Below are 18,035 nucleotides of genomic sequence, written 5' to 3'. Positions count from 1 at the left end.
CTTCTGGTTTTTAGGCTCCTTCCACTGAACTCTGGAGCATTTCTGACTTTATGAGATTTTAGTCGTTCAGGTTTGGAGCCTCGGTTTGCTCATGGTGGGGCAGGGTTGGGGTCACCGGACCAGATTCCTTCTGCTGCCCTGATAACTCCAGCAGCGCTTCCTTCCCGTCACACCATTAGCACACCGTGTGACATCCAACGCAAAGAGTGAAGCTGGAAAAATGGCATCACTACAGACACCGGGTCAGAACCTGCAGCTTCCAGTCTTCAAACGTCACAAAAGAAAAGGAATACTCTAACTCCCTCCAGAAAACTGAAATACCAATTACAATGGTGGGTACACTTCCGCTAATAGCTAATAGCTAATAGCTAATAGCTAGGCTAGTTTTGGAAACGTTTAGCACTCTTAGCTTCCCCTAAATTATTTTTTCAGGTTAAATTTTAAAGCACTAATTCAATTAGTTGTATAAACAGTTGAATAAAGTTTGTCGTCCTATTCATGCTCTTATTTTGAAGGTGGTGACGCTGCTGTTCTCTTTCCAGTCTTCCTGTTCTCTCTTCTCTGAAGCCCTACTGTCGATTACTTAACAAAACTCAACAAATATGAAACTGAAACTACGAGTGAAACATCTGTACCAAAAAAACATATATGCAGGCGTGTAATGACAAGTCCGCCCCTGCAGGGGGCGATATACTACGCTGTAGCATTTGTTGCTGAGACAAAATGGGACCAACATGATTTAAGTTGGCGCGTTAGCATTAGTTTCTGCTAAATACTTTGTCACTGTAGCTCGTTAACGAAACTAGCGGCCACATTTGAGCAATTATAATATTTTTTTTTCCATTTTTCCCTTGAAAGTTTCAGATTAAACGCATTTTAATATTGAACAATAACCTGAGGAAATATAAGATGTTTTTTAAAATGTGATTTCATTTATTAAGGGTTAAATAATCTATCCACACCAAACTGGCGCTGTGTGGAAAAGTATTTACCCCCCAACCTTCGTTCTGCTCTGCTATCACCAGCCAGCGGTTTCCGCTGTGCAGAAGCTCAGAGGACAGATTCCTCTCAGATTGCTGCCGAGTCGTGTGGCTTTAAAGAAGAATGGGAGGAAACTCTCCGAGGAGAGATAATCAATCTGAAGGTTTATGCTCTGCGGTAAGTGAATTACATCTCCACAGCTTCTGCTTCAGAGGAATCTGTGCCACGCTGATAAAACAGCCGGCAAAACAAGGAGGTTTCAGGAAAGGCTGACCACAAAAAAGCCGGTTTACTGCTGCTGCTGGGAAAACGGTTATAAAACCCTCTAATGCTGCTACTGTGCGCTTCAATGTGTCATCTGGTTGGAAATCTGCTCTGACCTTTAACCCGCTAATCCTCATTCAGGTTCAAATTGGCAGCAGGGAATGCTGGAGGGGATAAATCCTGGTGGAGTCCAGGAGGAACCCGCCCGACCGGTGCAGCCGCGTCTTTCCTCAGACGTTTCCCAACAGCCACCAGCCTTAACTAGCGAGCAGACTTGAGTCACTCTGGGCTGAGACGTGTCAGAGGAGGCCTCCGAGTGCAGCCGTGCAAACAAAAACAAAGCAAAAAATAACTGGAAGCACCAGGGAGCAATTTGGAAATGAAGAGGCAGCCATAACAACCAACTGCTGCATAAAACGCATTAGCAGCGGCGCTATTAGAGAGGAACTGTGGAGGAGTTGTTTGGAGCTGCAGTGAGTAGGATGCTGAATGACAGGAGCTGCAGGGACATGTTGGGCCCTTCAGCCGACATCTACCCAACACAACAAACACAAAAGGCTCAGCTGAGAGCAGCGCACCCCCACAGCAAACCATCTGGGGCCCTAAAGGGACCCATTACACTAAATTCACATCCTGAACGTTTTTATTCTTCCAGTCGGGTCTCCGCTGCTCCTAAAAGCAACGCAAACTCTCAAGAAAAAACAGCCGTTTTTGGGCAATAAGTTAATGATTTCTGGCGTCTGGAAAATGAGCCGTTACCTAGCAACCAGAGTTTGGTCAGCTGGTACAATGGCCGCTGGAAAAGACAACTGTTTTGCTGTCGACTTTGTTCGATATTAAAATTATTCCACAGTTTGACTCAAATTTTATCCCAATAGTTTTGGATCTGCATATTTTAAACTCTGATTCACTAACTGTTGAATGTTTTCTGGAGATTGTTTATTTTTGGCTGCATAAGGAACGAGAGCCGTCAGTCGTTTCACTATATGAATGAACTTCAATCATTTAGATTTTATAAATGGTGTTTTTATAAATATCGATTATTATTATTATTGCTCTTTTGCAATACCTGTAGCGCAGTACAGTAATCATTACCCAGGTTTCCTGTAGGATTAGTGGTTCTGCGATATTTTTTGGGACTTTTTCCGTATCTGATACTCCCGTGTCTTCTAGCTTTTAATCAGCGCTGCCTGCGGGGTTTTTTTGTGGAACGGCGTAACGACCTGTTTGGTCGGCGCGCTGCAGCGTAGCGAACGCAGATGGAGGCCAGATGAGGCTGAGCAGCAGATAATTACAGCCCTCTGCAGCCAGACGCACCGGCTGACATCCGTCTCCCTCCGACAGGCAGGGAGGAAGGTGTGAGTCAGGTGAAGGACAGATCGGTGGGTCTGACCTACAAACCGTCCTCCTACTGAAGGAAACTCCTCAAAATGTCACGCTAGATGATTTACAACATGCAGGAGATCAACTTCTAACTTCATTCTGACATTTTTCATCAACAGACAGGAGTCCTGTTTTGGTTTGGTTGTTTTCTGGACAGAATCTGTCCTAAACAGATTCTTCTCGTCTCTGATGTGTTTTAAAAGCATTTAAAGAGTAAAACTGATATGAACCGACTTTACTCTCTACAGAACAACAAAACGATACGAAGCGTCTCTTCGTCATCTCTCAGGCCGTTCTTTAGGAAGATGACAAAGTTCTGGTTTGATGGGACCAAAATGGAGCTTTATGTTCATCAGACGGTGTAAAGCACGGTGGTGGCAGCATCATGTCAGACAGAGAACGTTTATTTTGCATCAGGACAACGACCCGAAGCATTTAGCTACAGCTGGGCAGAAAGGTTTGACGAAAACAAGCAGTGGCCTAGTCAAAGCCCAGACCTGTTCACAGCTTAGCAGGAAAAATGGAGGAAAACTGCAGCCTAACTGAAACCAATCCAGGCGTAAACACTAAATATTTATGCAACAACTCAGGAACTGAGGAACGGTTTTGGGTCAGATAGTTGGTTCGGTGGAGTTTCCAGAACCAGAACCAAACATGATCATAAATCCTGAATTAAAACTGCTGGTTTCTATTCCTGCAGTGCAGAAGAATCAGAACCGGCTCCAAGATGAACCTCTAATCTTCTGCTGATCCTCGTAAAAACGTCGAAGCCCCGACCAATCGGATCCGACCTCGTTAAGAGCCTCGTTAGCGGCAGAGTGAGCCAGCGCTCCCCCTCTCTGTGCTGCTGGGGGGTAATTAAAGTAATTAGCTCCGGGTATCAACATCGTCAACCGTCTCCAGGCGAGTCCATCAAAGGTTGGGATGAATAATGGAGGACATGAAAGACCTCTCCTCAGATCTGCGGCTGCTTGCTGAGCGCGATCAGCTCACATGAAAGCAACAAAAACAGAATCTAAACAGTTTTTTCACCAACGCTTCTAGTTTCAGTCGACGTTTATAGAAAACAAGATGGCCGCTCGCCGCTACTTTACATTTCAGTGATAGAGGATTTTATGAGACTTAGCAACACATGGTGTGGATATTAAGGGTGAATATAGCAGCCATGTTGGGATGACTTCCTGAAGGCGGAGCTTCAGACAGAGCAGGAGTTCTTAAAGAGACAGGCGCCAAATTTCTCTGAAATACGGAGCATTTTAATAACAACTGAAGGTAACATAATTACTTGATCCTGCTATAAAATGGCTGCCATGTGTCTGGAAAACACACAATACTGTCCTTTTACTGGGACTTCCAGATTTAGTTCAGCCTGCTACCGTCGCATTCCCATCATGCTTTGCAGCGTGATTTATGAGGGAAGAGGCGATGAGTGCTGCAGCACTTTACAGACGGTTGTAGCATATGATCCCACCGTCGGAGGCTGAATGAGCTGCAGCGGCAGCAGCACCAGCTGCAGCAGGATGATGTCAGAGGCAGCAGAGCCTCCCAGAGCTGCAGCCCTGAAGGGAAACACTGAACAACTGGACCGAAACACGTAAAACCAACCAGAAACAGAAAAATGATTCTTTTGCTGTTTTTAGTTTTTCAGTGTTTACACAGTAATAAATAAGTGTTGGAACGACGTGTGAAGGGTTTTCAACGCAGCGCCGGGTTGAGACCTGATGATCCGGATCAGAACCGGATGTGACGGGTTCTGGTCCGACATTAAAAGGAAACTTTTAACTCAAATTTCAAGAGTTGTTGGTTCGTATTAGAGAAACTATTAAAACAGAAATGAGTTTTAATATGAATCTGACAGAAACTCAGAATGAATGAATGAATGAATGAATGAATGGATGATATTTCTCTCCCAGAGAACAAACAAGTCTTTTTTCATGATCCAAGTTTTGTTTTCCAAACCATTTTCACTCAGAAAACTGATCATTACCAGAACCAGAACCACCAACAACTGGATCCCTGAAACAGCTTCAGAGCCAGATTTAAACCTGAGAACTGTTCAGATATTCAGCCAGAAAAACTGCAAAGTGAGTCTCAACCAAAGTGAGTTCTTAGAACAGTATAGAAACGGTGATTAAGACTCTAAGGCTGCTTCTATTTCACTGCGTAAGACTCCACTGCTGAAGTAAAAACTCAGAACAGAATAAAACCTGAACTGAAAAATGTTCTCAGATTTCCAGATTTTTGGACCGGCACCAGTCAGAGCACCAAACTGGTCCCACTTACTCATGGTGGGAGCGCGGGGCTGGGGGGCAGGACGAGGCCTGGGTGGGGCAGGTGAGGCTGATCTCCGCTGGGTCCTTCTGAGGGGAACTCATGACCTGCAGAGGAACCAGAACCAGAGTCATTCTGACAGCAAAATCACCAAAACTTTGATTCCTACAGACATAAAACATCTTCAATCTGCTGTGGAACGAAGATTCAATCTTAATTTTATTCAGATTTTGTGTCTGGACAGCGTTTTGAAAACAAACATGGCTTCCCTCGGCTGACTGAAGACGAGTTTCTGGTAATGTCCGCCTTCTCGGGGACAGAAATGTCGGCGGGTAAATTACCAGCTGCGTGTGTGTGTGAGCCGTTAGCGGCGCGGCGTTACGGCCGGACCAGATTACAGTAATCTGATGATGGCGTGTGGTGATGGGGGTCATTTGATCGCTGCAGGGAAAGGATGCAGGTGACGGAGAAACAAAGCAGATGTGAAGGACTGAAAAAAATAATGAATAAATCTCTATTTAGGCTAAAAAATATGATTTTATTTGTGATATAAATGATAATAAATATTCAGTTCTAGTTAAGTTGCTTTATTTTTTATTTCTTATGGCCTAAACCTTAATGGGAAAGACTAACAGAAGGCGGAATTCATGCATAATAATGGAAAGTTAAGTGGAAGGAAAAGGTTCAGAAGACTGTGAAACAAACAGATTTTTTGGAGAACTTGAGCTGCACTGATGGACTATTTCAACCCATCAGAGTGTGGATACCGCAGAGGCCCGTCACCAGAACAAACTTTACTTTCCACACTTCCTGCCAGTTTGCTCTTTTCTCCAAATGTCAGATCTCACTTCTTTTTTCCAAATGACGAACAGCAACTCGTTTAAAGCCTCTGATCTGAACTAACTATGAAAAATTAGGTTCAAACTAAATGTTTACTTTAGTTTGGACCTAAATGTTTACATTTTTAGCAAACTAAGTAGCAAGCTAAATATTTAGTTAGCTCTAAGCATATTAACTCCAACTTAAATATTTCAAACTAAATAGTTTTGAACAACATGATGTAAACTGTGTAACTTTATAACAGTCACCTCTCCAACCAATCAGTGCAAACCTGCCAGAAATCCCCAACAGAACCAGTTTTCTAATTTCAGCCGACACAGAAATGAGAAATATTTTAGTGAAGCACATTCACATCCACATTTCCTCGCTTCGAGTCAGAACAGCTTCAGGTTTTATGAACTGAACTTCTGGCTCTTCAAACTTCCTCAAGCAATGAAATCTTCTCCAGGTTCCACTGCCTGCTGCTTTCATTAAAGGAAGGAAATGGCTTTTACACGGTTTCCTGTGAGAGGTGAAGGTCGCCCGGTCCAGCAGAAACAGAACCGGTTTGGTTCAGTGAGAGACGTGGAGCTGCTGCTCTGACTGTGAGGGTTAGAAACACCAACCAGACACAGAGCAGCACAAACACAAACTGGCTGCATCTCCTCCAGAGTCCAGCAGGACGGTCAGCATCTGGAGCCGCAGCGAGTCGGAGGATCAGCAGCCAATCAAGCCCAACGTCACGAACTGAGCGTCCAAAAATGTATCGCCATCGCAAACGTATTCTTTGAAAACAGCTTTTTTCTCTAGATTAGACTCCAAATGGCTTTTAAAGCTCAGTGAATGATCAGTGATCAGGTTGAACTGGGTCGTTTTCACCAGAATAAAGACCCAAAACCATCCGGTCACATCAACACCAAATCAACCTTCCTCCACGTCGACTCAACAGGAAGGAAAACAAAGAATCATGGATGAATTTTCTGTCTGCAAAACACAAAAGCAAGAAAAAGAAACAATTTTAAGACAAAAAGTAAAACTGAGACGAAAACTTTGACAAGTTCTGGGTGGACGGTTCTGTTGCTATGAAACGGACCCTGAGAGTCTGGGAAGCCATGTGACGAGCGGGCAAATCCGCTGCCCTTTCAGCAGGAAAACACACACACACACACACACACACACACACACACACACACACACACACACACACACACACACACACACACACACGGTCGGGTTGACTCAATTGTCTGCAGCACAGATTGAAAAGCAACTCAAGGAGGAGATTAACTAATCTGTGGCGGCTGACCCCGACGACTGCCAGCTTTTTCCATTTCCTGTCCGTCACGGAGCCTCAGATCGGCTCCGGCTACAGGGCGCCCAGAGGACGAGGGGCGTCAGGGGTTGATTACTTATTCAAGTGTAAGAGCTCAGGTGAAACTGCTGCGTTTAAAACCTGATGCTTGACTGAAACATTGACAAAAATGTATCCAAACCAAAATGTCTAGTCAGACTTTGACTAGGCCTAACCCCGTCACAATAACTACATTTTCTGGATGATAAATTGTCCCAGAGCTTATTGTGATAAATGATAACATCATTGTTTTAAGACCATTTTTAAGCAATATAACATTAATTTAACATTTTAAATTTCCAAATACACAAAACAACAAATACATTAATTATTAAGTCTGTGAAAACAAAATAATCCTTAAAAAAAGGTTTAGTTGAACCAAAACTGACGACTTTTATCACTCAGTTTTTAATAGAAGCAGAAAAATGATAAATAATGTTGTCTTAATTGATTTATTGCTGCTTTTCTTCAGTATTTCTTTCCATCTGAGGCTGATTTGTTTCTCTCTGACACCTTTAACCTACTTCATGTTGTCAGACTGGTACCACTAAATCCATTTCCAGATTTGGCTGGTTCTCCGTTATCTGGCCTGGCTTTGGCTTAATTTAAAAATGTTGCAAATCAAAATTATTTCATGATTTTACCAGTTTCACACGGGTCTAGGTTGGTTTCAAAAAGCCTTTTTTGCCGTTTTCTTACTGAATAAAACAATAATTCATCCACATTTCTTTGTTTTCCTTCCTGCTGATACAAGTCGACTGTTTTGCGTTTAAAAAACCACTTTAAACTAATTCTTATCTCCAGAAAATGAGGTCATTACCGAGCTAAGAGGAGTATGTTGCGTTTTCAGAGATAAGCAGCAGGAATGCAGGGATTGATAACAGATTCTCTGTGGTGAAAACCATTTCAGATCCAATCCGCAGCCAGCAGATATATCCTAATTCCTATCGTTACAATAACATTTTATGCACGGCCGCTTAGACTTTGACGCTGATAGTTTGAAATGACCTGGTGGCTGCTGCATTTTGGTTTTCATCTGCAGCTGAACACAAACGTGAAAAAGTAGAGTTGAATATTTTTGCATGGCGCTGTGTGTATGGGACTCCTAAAATGCCACGTCGGACAGAAAGCAGCAGGATTTCTTTTTTGGAAAGGTCAGATTGTTGAAAACACGCAGCGTTGTTCTCGTCAGAGCTGAAAACAGTCAGAGAATGAAGAGTTGGAGGGCTGGAGTCTTTCTGTTCGTCTTATCTTCATCGTTGTCTGTTTACAACAGAAGCCCCCATCAAACTGTCCTCAGAACCTGAGACAATTATTGGAAAATATGATAATTTAGCTCACTTTTAAAGTGTTTCAAATAAACCCTGAAGGCAGTTTAGGAAGCGTTCAGGCAGGAATGTTTCAGAAACGCTCTTTAATAATGGTAAATCTATTCCTCCTGCTGTTTTTCCACAACCTGACTTGACTTTCCCTGGAATGTTGACTTGATTCTCCGGCATTTTATCAAAGTTTAAAATCAGAACAGGGAAGGAGTTGATCCCTGCGATGACTCAAAGCTAGAAAATGAAAGCTGATGAAGCAGAAAGCCTGACCCTGACACATCCATACATGTGTTGTGCTGATTTCTGACATCCTGGAAAAGAAAACAATCACAGAGGGCAATGGAATCTTCTTCCAGGTGTTTCCGGGAGATTGTTTACCTTTTAACTGCGTGGCAAACTGGAAGCTACCACATTAAAGCTGTTTGAGCCAACCTACAACACACACCTTGTGTTTTCAAATTGTAAATCTGCCTTAAGCCGCATTATCCTGAAGCAGTATAGGACAGAGTCAAGTTGGCAGCGATGAGGTTATTTTTGTTACCCCGGTTTTCAAAATAAAAATTAAATCCACAAAACAAGACAAACAACCGCTGTGAATTATATCTTAAAATCACCAAATTAATTGTGTTAAGTATTTTCTATGCATAGCTAGCAAAACAAATATACCTTGCTCAAATTAAACCCTACTTCCCACACAACCTACGTTTTATTTTGAAAGAACACCAATGGCTACCGGCTAGCATTTCCGTAAACTTCACATACCTTGCTGCGAAAGGTAACTATCCCGTTTCGTGAAGCAGAAAACATCCCATAATGACCAACTTTATACAACCAAGTCCCGTTAAAAGCCGCATCCGATAACCGCGGGTTATATCCGCATGAATTCCGGCTTGAAAACTAAAACAACTGCAGTCCTTGTTTCATTAAAAAAACGCTGAAAAGCAGAAGCAGCTCGGACCTCATTACTCGGACTGGCAGGCCAGCACAGCCAATCAGAAGCCAGAAGGGATCCGAGTGGAGGCGCTGATTGGTTGAGCAGTTTGTATGGAGTCCACTGCAGGGGAGCGAATAAAGCTACAAAAATTAGCCCAGTCAGGACCGGAAGTACAGTTACTGTTGTTTGATATTCAAAGTCACAACTGCCTGCTGTTGATCCCTACTGTAATTTAAGAAAAATAATAATTGTCATTAATTACTGGCAAATGTAACATTTAGGTTTGTTTGTTTTTTTGTCTCTACATTTGAATAAATCACTAAATTCTTAAAAAGAAAATAAACCAAATCAACTTCCGTAATATCTATTGTCATAACAGATAATTTTACATGCATGTTTTTGTAGAACATTTAGTTATATGCCTGTTATAGCACTTATTTAAACATTATATGCATGTTTCTTTTTTATTTCAATAAATCACATTGTACTTTAAAACCATGTTTTTCTGCCCAAAGGCACCAAGTTCATTCAGATTCCTGGATTTGTGCACTTCAGGCATAGCTTGTTTGCTGCTAGCTAAATTTGTGGCGTAGCTACTTTTCCTTTAGCATTACATTTTAAAATAAGACCCTAACTGTATCTGCAGGAAAATTAAGGACCTCTTAATATTCTTTCATATTCTTGAACTTTGCTCTAAATGTTTTGGACAGTTGTTGTACCTCTGTCATAAATCTAACAGGAAATTAAATGTCTCCATCAGTATTCCAGGAGTTATTAAAGGTTTCTTGAAGGGATTTATGTTCTGGTTAAGACTGAATCTGATTAAGATCTAGTGTTGATTTCAGATATAATTTGTGTGATTTTCTGTAATATTTAATTAAAATGTATTCTTTGTTTAAGCCCAGTTAGCAGCTAATTAACCAAGTGGGTAAGACGTTATTTGAGAGTACTTTTATTTTGTATGATGCAACCGGAAGTGTGTTAGCATAACTCCGCTAGCTCCACGGTAGCAGTGGGGGATTGGCTAGGTAGGCCTCGGTGAATACAAATAAGTACAAAGTTTAAATAATAAAACATGAACAACATTTTCTACACTATATTTGACCAAGCTGAATAAACTCATTCAGATCCCCGGTGGAGAGCAGAAAAGCCCCGGCGCCGCCCTCATCCCGCCCCGCAGAAGCACCACCGTCTCCCCGATGACTGACAGCCGTGTTTGGTGTCGGGGATCCGGACAAGTTTCCGCTCCGACTCCGCCTCAGCCTCCGAACCCGCTCACCTTGCTTCCAACTCGAAGGCTCCGCTCGCTTCACATCGCCTGCGGGTAAAATCCCCTCTCATTCCTGGAGTGTTAGCGGCGAGTATCCATGGTCCCGTACCAGGAAGTCCGGAGCGCTTCTGAAAGTCGGTGTGTGGGGGGGGGGAAGGATCCAGGATCCCAGCCAGGTAGCAGAAAGCGCCGCCCGCCGGGCTGGTCGGATCCCAGCGGCTGGATCCTGCTGCAGTCCCACCTGCTGAAAATCATCCAGCTCACCTGTCTGTGTATCACCTGAGAACGTTCTCATCACGCCAAACACATCACTGAAGTCTTCAGTCTGCATTCATTTTGATTCTACATCACAAGTTGTTGATTTTATTTTATTTCCATATAAAACGTAATTAAAATGTGTCTTTTGAAAAATAAAAACTATATTTTAATTAAATGCTATTGTAAATTAATTAAAACAATTTTTTATTTAAATATGATTATTTTGTTAACTACATACCTTTTTTGTATTCATTTATTTTTATTATGCAAATTATTGTTATAAATAAAACATTAAAAATGTATCTTTATTCAAAAAATAAAGAATTTAAATCAGTTTTTTATTTTTAGATTTTTTTTAAACATTTTATACATTATTGAAGTAATTTATTAAAAAATGGACAAATTAAGTCTTTTTCTATTCGTTTATTTTTACATTTTTAGACACTAAACAATCAATAACACTATTTTTAAAACTACAAAGTATTGTCTTCTATTAAACAATTTAATTAAAATGCTTTATTAATCTCAAAGAGTTATTGTAGATGATTTTTGCACCATTCCTTAAAGTACATAGCAGAAAGAAAAACTGTAAATTATGCAGAATCAGACAAATCTGCGTCAATTCAGACAAATTTGGAGCCAAGAAGGAACTTCTGCATTGATTTGGTGTCTGGTAACGTTTGTACTTTAAATTTTAATTTTTATCTCCCTGCAGATTATAGTTATTTAGAAATAAACCTTCTGTCTGCATCTGCAGGTAGAAACTCCTGCAGCTGAACCAGAGATTTCAAAGTGAAGCTGTGATTTTAGCCTCCAGGTGACCTTTTCTCCCATCAGCGGCTTAAACTTTCTCAGCATCTCTGAGCAGCCGGGTCGGTTCTGTGTTTCAGGAACCGCCGCGTCCCGGTCGCCGCGCTGCTGTTTACGTATCAACATCTGCTACATCCGACCTCCAGTGTCACCTACAAGCTCTGCAGGCTGGTTTGTTTAGAGAAAAACTGCTTTTAAATGTGCCGAAGGCAACAAGATCGGCAGGAATTTTTAGTTTCAAGTTGATCACTAGGTAGAAAAACTGTAAAATCTCAAAATGTTTTATCTCAGAAATAAACACAGTTAGCTTAAAACTCGCTTAATTAGTAAAGAAAGGCGCAGGTGATTGAACCTTTAAAAACATGAAAAACAACCAACTTTTATTTTTAAATAAAGATATAGTTTAAGTAACTAAAGTAATTTACATACATATTTTAGAAATATCTTTTTATGTCATCAAGTTGGAAATTATTTGCTTTTTTTTAACTTTTACTATTTACTTTTTGTATCCTTCCTGTCTTCCCAAAAGCTTCAAGTTTTCTTAATTTAAAGAAACAAAACAAACAAAATACATATGTTTAAAAAATAAGATAATGACACATTTGTGCCTCTAAAAGAGTTTTAATGAGCTGAATAAGGATAAAAATGACTGCTCAGATAAAGGGTCGTAAAGGCCTAGTCAAAGTTCAGAAATTATTTTCACCACGTTGGTCAGAGTTTTACAGACTAATAGGTAAAGGAGCGTCAATCAATCAGGTATGGGTTCATACTGGAGATACAAGCACGCCACACTTTTCAGATTTTTATCATATAAACTCAAAGAAATCTTCCACTTCATGGTATCTCATAAGATTCAACTAAATCATCTGAGGTTTCTGACTTGAAACCCTGAAAACTTGTAAAAACAGCTGTTAGCCTAGCTTAGCCTAGCCTAGCCTAGCCTAGCATACACATGTCAGTTGGTTTTCAGTAGATAATTCAAAGCAGATTTCCTGCATGCAGACATTGTTTCTCATATTCAATTTAGTATAACTCAATATGAGACGTGATGGTTTTGTCATAGTTCAGATTTTACTTCATATAATCAGAGAACGATGCAATCTGAAACTTTTTGTTACGTTAATCCCTAAATTAGCTTCTCTGAGTGGAAAGGCAGCAAACTGAAAACCAGAAACACTTTTGGTTTGTTTCTCAAACTGAAAATAAACAGATTAACATCTTTCAGAGGGTAAAGCTGTTCTATGTTCTCCAGCTTGCTGACATATTGATATCCCATCAAAAATCTGATTTTATATTCATAATTTTGAACATAAATCATGCGTGTAAATGTTTCTAATATTATAATTACCATTTTTCTCTCTACAATGGACCACAGTACTAAAGTTTAATTTTAATAAAACATTTCCCCATTTAAGTTAGTTTTCAAAATACGTCCCATCAAGAACTGGGCATAAAAAGCCATGACGTCATAAGGACGTTGTTCAGGTATAAAGTGGAAAAAATATTTCTGGAAAGCTGAAAGCGCTTACATTTCATTCCACTCTGACATAATAATGCATTAAAAATAATTGTTTTTTTCTTTTGTTATTAAGTAACGGAGGCCTTCAATGTGTTAGAAAAACTGAAATGTGAATATTTAATATTTTATACTTAAAAACTGACGTTTTACAAATAAATCAACACGAGTTCCAGTTCGTCAGGTTAATGGCGAAACATCAAACTTTAAGCTGGAATTAATTATATTTTTCATTACGTTCATTGAACTCTGGAGTTCAGCTCTAATTATTTCAACCAAGTGATAAAACAGAATCAATTAGCAGCTTTAACGCGTTAAAATCCGCCAAACTCACCATGATGGACTCAGAACGCCTGGTAACCGGTTCAGTTCTTCTTCTTCCGTCTGTTGGCGGAGTTGCGCCGCCATCTGCTGGTGAAAAGCTGGAACCGCATTTCCAACAGTCTGACTTTTGTCTCGTCGCCGCAGCTCAGATGATTAATAAATACTGACGTGTTAAACTGAACCGCATTCTGGGTATATTTAGCTGTGATTTAACAAACTGAATTAAATCAAATTAAAGGGATTATCAGAATAAACAGTCTGCTCTCAGGCGGACCATCGATCTGATTTAATCTGACTGGATTGATCGGTTCGTTCTCACTTATTGATCACGTCCATCAGCTGCCGGGGAGCCAGAAGCTGAATCTCAGGAGAATAAACTGTTATTTAGAATATAATGGTTTATTGTACCCAGGGGGGATATTTTAAAGGCTGAAAGGTTGATTCAGGTCATGAGTTTTAACTCAAAGTTTAACTAGTTAATAAAGTTTAACATTATTTAATGACAGGTATTTCTACTGAGGTCAGGATTTAAATATAGAGCCTGGAAAATGGATCAAAAGATGAATGTTCTCTGTTTGCTATCGATCAGTTCTTCCAATGAACCTTCAATATTTACTGGATCACAATAATCTGATCAGTAATCTGATTAATAATCTAATCTGCTTCTCTCTCCACATGAAGGCATGAACCCGTTTCTTTCCCCCACTTCCGCCTAAACCCAAACAGCGACCGGAAGTCCTGAGCAGCAAGCAGGAAGTCAGCACATCTGATCCGAGCTTCCTTCCTTCAGTACCGCAGCGCCGCCGCTAGATGGCAGCATTGCACCACACGCTCTGAACTCTTCTTCTGTCCGTTTTTTCCCCGCCTGCTGCCAGCGAGCTGAGTTATTACGTAAGCAGAAAAATCAACAATATTTCACCGAACAAAGCCGGTGAGTCACTTCAGCTCCTCAAAGCAAACAGAAACGGAAATATGGAGTAAAAAACCGGCCTTCCTCTGTAATTTAATTACCTGCGCACCACAGAGGGGCTTTATTTGGATTTTTGTTGTTGTTGTATTTTCAGATAAAAATGTTCTTTGGATGTGAATGATGACGTCACAGCCGCTAGAAAACGACAAACTCTGAACACAATCAACTTCCTCTAATGCAGACTAGGAGTAATGATTTTATTTATTAAACATTCATGTTTTTGTTTAGTTTTCACAGGAAGAACTCGTTTATTTTCTAAATACAAAAACGCATGTCTGGATGACGTTTAGCAGATTTTAATCTTTATTCAATTAAACCACAAATATTGCAACAAAAAAAAAACTAAAACAAACTGATTTATTAAAATAAATTGTTTTTTATTGCCTGTAGTTGCTTAAATTCATAAAAGGTTCCTATAAAATTCAACATTTAAAACTTTTTTCAATACGAAACCTTGAATAAAAAGTTTCTGAATCACTTTTTGGTTCAGTTTGAACATTTAATCGTTATAAATAAAGTCTAAAAAAGTTAGAAAACCTTACAGATGTTGAGGTTAAAATCTAATTAATCTATAAAAATGTACATAATTTCTGGAATTGCTTCTTGCAGATAATTATTTTTTTTATCAGAAAACAAAAACGCAACAAAGTGAGAATTAATATAATTGAGAAAATTTTTAGACTATTTGATTCAGTTAAAGTTAAATAACTATTAATATATTAAACAATTGGTTGAAATATTTTTGGATTTAGTAATAATTTCAAAACTATTTAGTAAATACAAATCAATTTATAGCAAAAACTTGATATTTTTTAAGCACCAAAATGATTTATTTACGAATTTATTAGATAAAATCAAGTTTTACTGATTACCTGATAGAAACTGATGCTATTTTATCAATATCTGGATAATATTTTCAGACATATCTGATTGTTTCTGTGCAGAAATCAGACATATTTGTTTTATATTGATACATAAACCATTTGGTTTTTATTATCCATTATTAAACTCCATTATTTTATCGTTTCGTTTTGTACCTATAAACTTCCACCTCATGTTTTTTCCCTCTACGTTTCAGTATTTTACTTTATATTTACATTAATTTGCACATTTTTCTTTCTGAATGAACAGATTCGGACTCGGTTGTTGCTTCAGAACCGTTTCTGTGTGGAAATAATTGGACCTGCTGCCATTTTCCTCTTCGCCTCCATTAGCTCAGAACCCAACACTTTTATTTTCCTCTTCCAGTTGGTGGATTATTTCCTCCTGTGATGAATTTGCATTGTTCCGTTGCAGAAAAACGACCCGGCTGAACTCGTGTTTTCATTTGAAATCAGTTTCTTTTTGTTCGGAGCTTCAAAAATGATTTGATTTGCAAAAACTGTGAATTTATTCACAAACATTTAATTCATGTTTTATTAAATTACAACAAACTTTTAGTTTTTTAGGTGACAGACCAACATGAAGAGTAATAAAAAGAAATGTCTGAGTTTTCTGTTTTTGTTTTAAGTTTGTGTCATAAAAAAATCCCTTTAAAATGTGTCAAACTCGAGGTTTGTGGACCAAATCTGGCCCGCCTTAGCTTTTTATATGGTCCTTTGCATCACGCATAATCAATTCAATAAATTTGAAGATTTGTTACAAATGTGAAAATCATTAGATTAAGCGATACCAACTCCCACCTGTAGGCGGCAGTATTTCTTTTCAAGTTATTGTAAAGAATAAAAATTACACTTTTTTAAAGTGTAATTTTTACACTTTAAAATTTCACAAAATTTCTTTCAAATATTTCTAAACTAGCTCCACTCTGTGATTTTTATTGAAAAACATCGTAAAATCCTGGATGGATGTGAAAAAATGTTCAATATAGTTTAATTGAATCCAGAGATGGCTACTTTTTAATATTTTAACAGTTTGTTAAAGAGTGCTACCGGCCCTTTAAGAGCATCCAGGATCTTAATGAAAACGAGTTTGACACAAACGCTCTACAATATGCTGTAATTTATGGCTGCAGCCTGCATTTTAAAACACTTTTTTATTCAAATAAGTGAAACTGATGCTATTAGCATTTATAACATGGCTGATGTTTGTGATGTGCTGAACCCACCTGAAGCCTCTTGGATCCCGAAAGCAGCAGAAATCCTGACGCCCAGCCATGTACAACATTCCCATCTAGACTCATTTTAAAGTTCGACTTGAATAAAGAAGAAAAATTGGACATTTTTGTCTCGTATTGAAGGCCTGCATCTGCCCACAGGTTGGATCCACAGCTAAGAACCAGATACAGAATCAATATTTAATAACGCAGCAGGCGGACGGTGCAGTGATGAGAAGCTGCTCTGCCTGAACGTGTGTCTGTCATGAAGACAGAACCTAAAACCGCTTTAAACTTCTGGTTTTGTTTCTACAGCAGATCTTCTCTGGTTGGACGACGTTTTGTCTGTTCAGTTTCTGCGAGCGAAAGGTGATAACCCTTGACCTTTGACTTCTCTTTCCTCTTCCTTCTCTACTGGGGATGCAGTTGTGACGGTGAGACAGCACGGAGTGGGTTGGACACAGAGTGGACAGACAGTGGACAGGTCTCGCCCAGGACAGCGGACAGCACAGGAAAGAGGACAGGAAGTATTTACACCCTCCTTTAATCGATAACCAATGAAAAGCAGATCAATGTGATGGACGCAGGAAGATTAACTCACTACTTTAAGGTATATTTCAAAACTTTGGGAAATACACTAGTTTATCTAAAACAGGCAGAAATCTAACAATAAATGTTTATTTAAAGATGTACAACAATTGATTTATTAATTTCACTTCCCATAGGTTTTAAACGATTGATAAAAAGATTTTTTTCTATTGTTTATCTGGTTGCAGAGCTGCAGCACAGCAGAGAGGGACGAAGACGGAAACGACGTTTGTTCACAAGATTATATTTATTTATCCAAGTCTTGCTTAAATTTTCTGGAACAATATTTTATTTGCTTTCTAATACGAGTTATTTCAAGTAAAAATCCATGTATTCAGACAAACTGGATCACTGGACTTAAATAAAACTAAACTAAAAAACAAACTCAGCAAACAATGAAGAAAAAAAACAATGACCTACAAGGAAGTACGTCTTTTTAGCTTAAACGTTCACCTTAAATCTTTTTTAATCTACAAATAAATCTGCGTATAAAATGGTGGATTTAACCATATAAATTCATGTTTTAATGTTTTTGTAATATTAAGCTTTAAGATATTCTGACTACAGCAGATAAACTGCTGGTTGTTGTGGTTTATGCAGAAGCCTTAGCTAATGTTAGCATGCTAGCTATTGTTAGCATCTCTCAAAGAAAATGTTTTTAAAGGTAAACAGAATATTGTTTTTTCCGTCAAATGCAGAATTTGTGGCCTTAAAACAGTGAATTTCTGTAATTATAAGTAAACCCCAGCTGCGAGTTGGAACTAGCCGCTGCTAGCTAACATTTTAGCAATCATCATGTTAGCTGCTTGACTGGAATATATTTACTAATAAGAAAGATTTGATTCAAATCAAACCTTGAAACTGCTTTTTCTAAACAGT

General features: G+C 39.1%; 1 protein-coding gene across 4 annotated transcripts in view; it reads right to left on the bottom strand.

Annotated features, from left to right (window-relative positions):
- usp6nl (USP6 N-terminal like) overlaps window positions 1-13,629 on the bottom strand; it is a 54,800-nt gene extending 41,171 nt beyond the window's left edge. The window contains exons 1-3 of one of the 4 annotated variants that reach the window (XM_008401586.3): window positions 13,514-13,629; window positions 10,605-10,839; window positions 4,912-5,006 (exon numbers count right to left, since the gene is read on the bottom strand). In XM_008401586.3, coding sequence (XP_008399808.2) covers window positions 4,912-4,915 — 4 coding nt within the window. In that variant the 5' untranslated portion in view covers window positions 4,916-5,006; window positions 10,605-10,839; window positions 13,514-13,629. Of the gene's footprint in view, window positions 1-4,911; window positions 5,007-9,153; window positions 9,364-10,604; window positions 10,859-13,513 lie in introns of those variants that run through there. The other 3 variants (XM_081603723.1, XM_008401585.3, XM_008401588.3) reach the window with 3 other exon arrangements.
- Window positions 13,630-18,035: the final 4,406 nt, after the last annotated feature.

This window comes from Poecilia reticulata, chromosome 23 (assembly GCF_904066995.2).
Source record: "Poecilia reticulata chromosome 23, P_reticulata-male-v2, whole genome shotgun sequence".
Classification (NCBI taxonomy): domain Eukaryota; kingdom Metazoa; phylum Chordata; class Actinopteri; order Cyprinodontiformes; family Poeciliidae; genus Poecilia; species Poecilia reticulata.
The sequence above is the reverse complement of the archived record's forward strand: the minus strand, read 5'-3'. Positions and strand labels throughout refer to the sequence as shown.